This window comes from Anoplophora glabripennis, unplaced genomic scaffold, assembly GCF_000390285.2.
Source record: "Anoplophora glabripennis isolate ALB-LARVAE unplaced genomic scaffold, Agla_2.0 scaffold53, whole genome shotgun sequence".
In the NCBI taxonomy this organism is placed as follows: Eukaryota; Metazoa; Arthropoda; class Insecta; order Coleoptera; family Cerambycidae; genus Anoplophora; species Anoplophora glabripennis.
The window spans coordinates 316,297-326,105 of NW_019416376.1; the positions used below are offsets into that span (position 1 = coordinate 316,297).

Sequence of the window (9,809 nt, forward strand, 5' to 3'; positions counted from 1 at the left end):
AAATTCGGAGGTGGAACGAAGTGGAAATAAATAATGAAATATGGTGCAAATGTTATCGGAATTTTATCACGAATTACTACTTTTGCTGGAAATCAGATAATAAAAACCCTACTAAGCTTCCTCACGTAGAGAGAGCATCATCATAATTTTCCTGGACCAACTGAAAAGTGATGTTTAATTCTTGAGACATTAACATATTTGTCGGGGGATTAACCGAACTTTGCTTAAAAAGCGTTGGAGGGAACCGAGTGAATAACTAGTCGGGATTTTCCCCTTACGCATCATGTTACCATTCCTTCGTCTGCTGTTCAGTGCGCTGCTTGCCGCTGCTATCATGTTCAGTGTGGTTAATTTAAGTGAAAGTGACGACTATTTAACGCAGAGAATAAACATATTAAACAGCGATAATACCTTATTTGCCGGCGGCAAACTGAATTTGTCCGATAAGGAACTGGTGGTTAACGAGTTGATATTAAAAGAGAAAAAAGCGGAATTGACGGAGGCTCACCAAAACGTATCTAATTTCTTACCATCCCGTCACTTTTTTCAAGCTAGACCCGACATAGAAAAGTCAAACGTGTTTTCTATAATTAAGAAACTTCCGAAAGGTGCTTCGCTGCATACGCATCTAACAGCAGCGGTCTCTGCAGACTTCATGATCGAGAATATCACTTACAAAGAAAATATTTACGGGTGCTTCATTAATGGTATTTTTAAACTGCGATTCCTGGGAAATGCCGATGACGACAAAACGTGCGATTGGAAGGAACTGAAGAAATACAGAGAGGAAGATCCCAATTTCGACCAATGGCTGAAGAAACAGATGTCTTTGGAAGTTGATAATCCTCTAGATGTTTATCCGAGCATTGACGTTATTTGGCAACGTTTCAAGAAAATATTTTCCACCGCGTACGATATGGTGTGCTACAAACCCGTGTTCAAGGAATACATCTATCAGCTTCTAAAGGAGTTGTATGAAGACAACGTCATGTACACTGAACTAAGAGGCACTTTCATGCCTTTATACGACCTAAATGGGACGGTGTATGACACGAAGGAGTTCTTTAACGTGTTCATAGAGACTGTGGAGGAGTTCAAACAGGATCATCCGAGATTCTTAGGCGCAAGGTACATTCATTCGATATACAGGGGCGTCACACCGGAAGTCCTCAAAAGTGGCCTAGATGAGCTTATAACACTGAAAAAACTTTATCCCCAGTTCATTGCAGGGTTCGACTTCGTGGGCTACGAAGAAGAAGGAAGACCAATAGTAGAATTCCACAAAGTGCTGTTAGAAGCTAGCGAAGAATTAAAATTTTTCTTCCACGCCGGTGAAACTAATTGGTATGGAAGCACGGACCTTAATTTAATAGACGCAGTTCTTCTAAATTCGTCTAGAATAGGCCACGCGTTTGCTTTGTCAAGGCATCCCATTTTAATGCATTTGGTAAAAGCTAAAGATATAGCCATTGAGCTGTGCCCGATTTCTAACCAAGTTTTGATGTTGAATGAGGATCCTAGGACCCACCCAGCTATTTCCTTGTTAGCCAAGGACTTTCCCGTGGTTATTTCCAACGACGATCCTTCTGCATGGGGTGCCAGTGGACTCAGTTACGATTGGTACGTTGCTTTCTTAGCTATGACACCAGTGGACGTTGGGATCGAGGTACTGAAGAAGTTTGCCATGGATTCTATTAGGTACAGTGCCATGAACGATGATGAGAAGGATACTGCTTTAGAGAAATGGAGCTTAGACTGGCAGATATTTTTGGAGGATATGCTTAAGTAAAATATGTATTTATTTCCAAGGAACTAGTTAATAATAATAACTAACAACTAACAACTAAAATTGTACATAAATAGCAAATTGTTTAATGTCCTGTGTACCATTGTAGAACTAGATTGTGTTTATTTATTATTTGAGATAATATTTACTTTAAACATTACAAATTTCATTGTCCATAAAATATATAAATAGTTCCAAAATTCACCATTTGTTTTATTTTGTATTTTTACTTTACCATGAGTGATATTTAACTAAGAAATTGAAATTTGGCTGGAATGAATAGTTCTTACTCAGGAATACGGATATTTTTTGTATTTTTGAAGCAGCGAGTCTTGAAAGTAATTAAAATTAACATATCAACATAATAATTAATAAGAACTAAATTACTAAGGGATAAATAAATAGTAATCTTTATCAAACGGAAGTCCGGTACAAATAAGTCAACTGGCTATGAAAAATGAATGCATAGATGCTATACAGAATTCAATAATTTTCGTGGAAATAAAATCATTCTAACGATGAAAATTAACTCTGCGAGTCGTTTTAATAATTTTCTTTAAACATTTAAGAAACATAAAATGAGTTTTTTTGGAAAAATAGCCTATTTAAGCTATAAAATGTAGTATAAAAAATTTTTACAAAATTTAGTTATTGAGGATTTAGCTACATGTTTTTGTCAGAACATAGAGTTTGTAGTCTCCTTAAGTTTTAATAAACAAATTAAGAACCTTTAGAAGGAAACATTTATTTTTCTTTCTCGGAAATATATTAATCACTCTGTATACTTTTTATAATACGTAGACAATCATTTTGATAATGGACACAGAAAGATAAGCATCATTAGATGACGTTGAAGATGTACAAAGCTTTATCAAACTTGAAATCAAGAGGTACAACAAAATATAGACATAGTGACTTTTAGAAGATGCTAAACGTAAATCCTATTCCAAACTTATGGTTTATAGGAAGCTTATACGTTATTTAATATTTTGAAAAATACTGCGTTTGATATAATCGTAAAGATAATAAGTTTCTCAAATATGAGTAATAATGAAAATTATTTTCAATTCTAAATAATAATAAAGGGCAAGGACTAGAATAATGTTAACCTACATGTATGTAACTGTGTTTTCGCGAATTCATCTTTCGCTTGTATGTTTGGTGGCCTAACCAAAAGTTGACATAATAAGACTCGTGCAATATCGGCACCACAATGTCGTTCTGTTAAATAACTTAGATTTAATTTAAATAACATACATATACATATAATTTAATAAAGATAATCACTAGGTGGGGACACTTTCGTTCTTAAAGTTTATGGAACTATTTCAGAACTGAGTGATATTACTGAAATTTGATTTCATCTCTATTTTCTATTATATGACTGCTTAGAAAAATAAGGTAGCTATGTTACAAATATTTAACTATAATCCAAACATTTGTTGTATAAAAAATATAACAGATATTAATATGAATATGAGTAATTCGTAATGATAAAATATTTATAATGATAACAGAAGGTAAAGTTTTCATTGATATAAATAAAAAATCAATTACAAATTATTTGACAATATAGGTACCTACTTGTATTAGTGTTTTTCATTATAAATATTCGATAAAACTGTTACTCACTCATTATTATCATTATAAATATATATTCATTTACATTGACGCAATATTTTTATATTAATAAAAAAATATTTCAGCAATTTTTGGAATAGAATTTTGTGATTTATTATTGCACTATAGTACATAGTAGAAATTTTATATGTATATACTTCATTGGTCATGAGATAAAACATTTCTATTAGATTTTATGACGCAAAATTCATGTTAGATAAGTGGTTTTTCGTTTAATATGAGATAAAGAAGTCATCAGTACTGAGAGGCTTACTATATAATTTCTGATACGTGATTAATAGTTATTAATTAATATTAATAATTAAATAGTCATAATAAGTCATTGGAAAAAAATAAACAAAACAAGTAAACAAAACAGGGGTTTTATTTGAGGAATTCCCACATATATCTAATATGTACAATAAGCCCAGATGGATGTTATATCTGTTGTCTGAAAGTAAACAAATTACAATTATTATATTAATATTCCAAATACTAAAATAAAAATATGAAAAGAAATAGAACATAAAAAGCAGTACACGCTATTTCTTTAGCGTTCCATTTATTATCATATACAGACAATTTAAGAAACATACGGTCTTATCTCCAACTTGAACGAATTTTGCTATTATTATACCAGTAGATACCTGTCACGAATAGTAAATAATACACTTTAAATACACAACAATGAGAACAAGAAAAATGTAAAATACCTGTATATTAGATTATCTTTGATAGTATAACTTGAAAAATCATTGTTGCACATACTTTAGATATTGATTATGTCCTAGAATACTTTAAATGAAAGTAGGTACAGTTACTGTCGTTAAGGTTAACAACTAGAAAATAAAATATTATTAGATTATGATTTGATTATACAGCGTGAGATGCTTTTTTCATTCTTTTCCTACTGTACAAATCTGGTAAATTTATTTGCAATGTTTTTTTTTATTTCCCCGAACCTAAGTAATTTATTCTACATCCTTGATTTTCAATTTAGATTTTATAAAATTCAAACTTGCACTCAAAAGATAAATTTGATTAAAATAATCAATTTAGTAACGTCATTTTGATTAACATGACGGCTACTATTTTACTAAAATTATGTTAAACTATTTTATTGCTGGTTTTAAAATGTCTAGTTTTATTAAAACGTGTAGGTTTCAACTGAGTACGTAAGTCACTACAATGCTTTGATTAATCATTTCCTCCAAAACAATAGCACAATTTTATTTTTTTATGTTGCTGCAGAAATAACCAATTCAGAAAAAATGTCACAGATAAACAATTGTATTTAATATATTAATGATTTTTTCCTTAATAGTAATGTTTTTTATGTGGCTGTAAAAATTGAAAAAAGAAAAAGATTGAATATACTACACGGCTAGTACTGTCAACTAAAAATTCATAAGTCCCAGCGTCACCAATATTAATGATTCGATTATAATGAACAACGACAAACTCGAGATAATGCTAATGTGTTCGCTCAGTTCGCTGATTGCTTGAATAAAAGTTGAATTGTGTTTTAATGCAATATTGATCCTATTCTTTTAATAATTTTTGAATAAAATAAAATAACTGTTCCATACAAAATTACTGGTCATGTGGCTTGTAATCATTTATGAATCTGTGTACAAAACTGGTCAGATTTGTGAAAAGTTGTAAAATTTAATAAGGAATTTCTTGCCGAAGAGAAATTTGACCTTAAAATTTTTATTTTTGCTTTCATTTTTTTAATCGAAAATGTCCCTCTTTTGTTCTTTTTTTTGCCATATTGGATATTCGCTTTTCTAGAGAATATCTGACTTTGTTGCATGTAAAAAATTGCAATTGTAAGTACAGAAATATCGTCATAAAAATCATTATAAAGATGTTTGTTGTTTTCTGATACCCAGTAAACCATAAAATGTTTTGATCTTCAAAATATATCGTGTTGATATTAATTGTATGAATGTTTTGTTGTTTCTTTCCATAATAACTTATGACCTACATAATATTTATCTTTTCGGTATCTATTTTTAGAGGCTGCAGACAATTTTATAAAGTAAAAAACTAAGTACAAACATCTCAATTTATTTTTAATTATATCCGGACATATATATCGAAATAAATACGTCTCATATTAGAAAAGGTTTCTAAATTCAGTAAATAAAGTTTCTGGCTACACGCTGTATTTTTCTATCAAATAAAAGCGCAATCGCAAATCGCAAATGAATTTTTACTACACGAGCCAGCCGACGTATCATGAACGGCTATGATGTATAAAAACAGCGACAAATATTTGTAATTGAATCAATCACAAAGTGTCCGTTCAGTTCATTGTCTTGTTTCGCGTAAGCGGTACGACGTCGCTTGTCAGAATGCAACTACTGAGAGTGACCGTGATCGTCATCTCCCTCTGTGCAACCTCGACATTGGCAAGCTACTGGGAAGATCGCGCTAAACTGATAAAAAGTGATCGGAGTATCGCCGTGGGTTCTTCCTTAGTACTAAACACTAAGGAAGAAGCGGCCAATGAAGTACTCATGGGGTACAAATTCAAAGAGTACGATTACGGTTTTGCTAACCCGGGTGAGTTTTTGCCGGCTCAGCACTTCTTCAAGGGCAAGGCTAAAGTTGAAAGATCCGAGGTAAGTGCTATTGTTTATGCAAACGAATTTTATTTATAAACTAATATAACACGATTGTAAACAAGTATTTGTAATAGTAACATTGCGTTTGTGAATAAGGATTTAGATGTGGGCAAGGAAAATAAATGTTTTTATTAAAATCATTGTTTTTGTGAAAGTAACTCCTGATAGTAATTGTAGGAAGTTGGCACCTGTATTAATGGAAATTCTATTTAATATAAAAAAGCGATTGTCCTAGATATCCTTGTTTGGCAATTGAATTTGATTCTCCGTGTAAAGTATATAGAAAATTTTATCTTAGATTTGTTAAAAAATGCTCTACAACCAATCACACAAAAATAATGTATCCATATTTTCTTGATTAAACTAGGAATAGAGATAAGCAGTCTGTAAGACACGGCAATAACCAGACATGGCACAATTTTTCTACAAACAAACATCTAATACTAATCTACATCACTATTCGTTCATTACCCTTAAATAAGATCAAGACAAATGTTGCTCAATTGGGTCTTCAATATCAATGAGTATTCTCGTAATAATTGTTCATAATAAATTAGCATTGAAGTCATCATGAGATTTTTTTTATCAAAATAAACGTGATCTTAAAATAAACGAAATTTTGCCATCCAGTATCTGGAGTCAATGCTCTCTTAACCAATCAGATGATTAGACTGTAAATAAACTTGTACCTTCCAAATGCGATTCTTTCACAGTTTAATCACTTGATTAGTTAACCACGCAATAAAAATATTGGGACTTATCAACGATTTTTATGTTTTTAGGTCTTCAAAATCATTAAGAAACTTCCAAAGGGAGCATCTCTTCACTGTCACGATACTGCCATAGGCTCTAACGAGTACCTCTTCAACTTAACATACAAGGACAACCTATACGGCTGTTGGAAGAACGGAATATACTTGTTGTACTTTTTCAACGAAACTTCCGTCGGTAACGACTGCGACTGGCAACGTCTAAGCACACTTAGGTCTTCAAACGAGAGCTTCGACACTTTCCTGAAATCGCAGCTTACTCTCGTGGTAGACGACCCTGACTCGGCTTATCCCGATTTGAATTCCGTGTGGTCTGCGTTCATGGGTATTTTCGAGACAGTGGCTGGTCTGTTGGGGAACAAGGATGTCTGGCAAGAGTACCTTTACCAAGTCCTGAAGGAGTTGTATGATGACAACGTGATGTATTTGGAGTTCAGGGGCATTCTTCCGGATATGTACGATTTGGAAGGGAATACTTACGAGGGAGTGCAAGTTGTGGGGATTTACTATGAAACGGTGCAGAAGTTTAAGAAAGACTATCCGGATTTCCAAGGAGCTAGGTATATTTATGCTCCCCGAAGGAAAGTCGACAATACGACAGTCGATGGGTATGTCGAGTTGTGTCTGAAATTTCTGGAGCTTTATCCTGATTTTGTGGCAGGATTTGATTTGGTTGGACAGGAAGATCTAGGTCAGTATGCAATTTTGTACATTATTGAAAGTAGCTGTATTATTTGATTGAATAAAACTGTGTGTGTTTCGCTAGCAGATTTTAGTTTAGACCAATATTTGTCTACTAAGTGACAGGTAATCCAACTTTTTAACTTATATAAAGCAGATGGAAAAAATATACCACAATAATGGCCTCGAAAATATATTCAGAGCTAATTTTATCAACATATCTTTAATAGATATGATAATGTAGATTCTATATTCGCTCACCTACAGGGGACCGTGTGACTTACAATTCGCTTGAAAAATGATTAAGTATTAAAGTGTATGCTATCAACCAAAATATCCTGATGGTATCTCCTTGTTTCATTGAAATATAATGTGAAGATTGGGTATTAAAGTTTTCTCTTATTTTCATACATTGTCTGTTACATTTTTGTACACTACATTTCCATATTTTAAATTATGAATTTATATAGGATGTAACTAAAATACTTTGCCAAATTTTAATCCTACATCTGGAAATGCTTTATTTTTATTGGTTTATTTATTTGAAAATACAATACTCAATGTGATAACGTCTTAAGGTAAAAAAGAAAGGCTTAACTGAATTAAAAAAAATAATTCATTCACCAATTTTATAGTCAAACACTATAGTAGTTTTGCGTCAACTGTAGAATATACAATTTTACACATGGGTAATGTAAATGTTAAGATTATTTTATAATCTAGTACAATAGAAGAATTTCCTTCCAATAACAATTTAAGCTCGTGCGCATACAGTAAATAAGACATTCAGTTAGATCGTTAATAAAAGTAACAAAGAAGAGTGGTCCCATGATTGACCCTTGCGGAACTCCTGAAGATTGATGGAATTTATTTGGCTATGACTGAAAGACACGATACTGTAAAAACTAGTATTTATGGCTAAAATAAGACTTAATCAAGCAGGAGATACATCGTGTCAACTGTCATTCCAATTTCATAAATTGCGATCAAGCCGACCGATTTCTGTAGAAAATTCGGTATATCCACCCTGTATCTCGAAAACGAAGCGTTAAATTGTGACTCCAATAAAGTTCAATTATGTCAGTTATGTCATTTTAAACAGGAGCAAATTTCATTTCTGGCTAATATATGTCAATTTCTCTGATTGGTACTATTACCTTGTACCTTTTACGCATACGTTTTTTTTCTTCAATTTCTAAAACGCAATAACTATTCTTGAGAACGAAATAATTTTCTAGTCTTTGCGTTTTCCGTGCTTGCTCAGGCAAAGAAATATTTTGAGTTCATTGATTGTGTTAATATTAAAACAAATCTTTTACGCTACATTCTAAATAAAAAAAATTTGTTAATATAAATAGAACAAGGTCCGCGCTGTCACAATTAAATAATTTCTATTTACTTTATGAAATTGTGTATTAACTTTAGGAATATCTGTGTACAATTTACATCGCAACAGCTATCAAAATAATGTTTTTACGAAAATGAACTTCACTGTATACCTGGGAACATTATACTTTTCCTTTAGTTGAAGCTTTGTTTTCAAAGTTCTTTTTCCAAGAATGACTAACCAGATATTGACAAACTTTTTTTTAATTATAAAATGTATTCTCCTACATTTCTTTTATTGCAGGATATCCATTGATAGACTTCATTCCCCAGCTCCTGAAACTCAAAGACAAGGGCACGAAATTCTTCTTCCACGCCGGGGAAACCAACTGGAATGGTGAATCGACAGACTTAAACCTGTTCGACGCTATCTTATTAAACACCACTCGTATCGGCCACGGGTACGCCATCTTGAAACACCCTGCGTTATACGACGTGGTGAAGGAGCGTAAGATAGCTCTGGAGATATCCCCCATCTCCAACCAAGTTCTGAAGCTAGTGGACGACCACCGGAATCATCCAGGGTCGATTCTGATAGCCAATAACTTTCCCGTGGTGATTACTTCCGACGACCCTAGCTTCTGGGGTTCCAACGGGTTGAGTTACGATTGGTATTTCGCGTTCATGGGGATGGCTAGCAGGAACGAGGACCTGAGGTTCCTGAAGCAGCTGGCCATGAATTCCATCGAATTTAGCGCTATGGAAGAGGCGGAAAAGGAAGCTGCTTACAGCAAATGGAGAAGCGATTGGGAGAAATTCGTCGATGATATTCTTGTGGATACGCCAACTGTGATAAACATACGGTAGTTTAATGATTAGTAGAGTTTACTTTGGTTTTAAGATACTAGTGTACCTGTAAAAAAATTGTTTATAAAAGTTATGTTACTTGTACAGTGCAAAAACAAGTATTAATAAATTATTGTTAAGAAAATA

At 32.7% G+C, this 9,809-nt stretch overlaps 2 protein-coding genes across 2 annotated transcripts; both read left to right on the forward strand.

The window, feature by feature from the left end:
- Positions 1-151: 151 nt before the first annotated feature.
- LOC108905555 (adenosine deaminase 2) lies at positions 152-1,970 on the forward strand. The gene has a single exon (XM_018708494.2). The coding sequence runs from the start codon at positions 284-286 to the stop codon at positions 1,787-1,789; it is 1,506 nt and encodes a 501-aa protein (XP_018564010.1). The 5' UTR covers positions 152-283; the 3' UTR covers positions 1,790-1,970.
- A 3,732-nt stretch (positions 1,971-5,702) lies between these two features.
- On the forward strand, positions 5,703-9,809 carry LOC108905539 (adenosine deaminase 2). The gene is made up of 3 exons (XM_018708475.1): positions 5,703-6,036; positions 6,822-7,500; positions 9,121-9,809. The coding sequence occupies exons 1-3, from the start codon at positions 5,767-5,769 to the stop codon at positions 9,681-9,683; spliced, it is 1,512 nt and encodes a 503-aa protein (XP_018563991.1). The 5' UTR covers positions 5,703-5,766; the 3' UTR covers positions 9,684-9,809.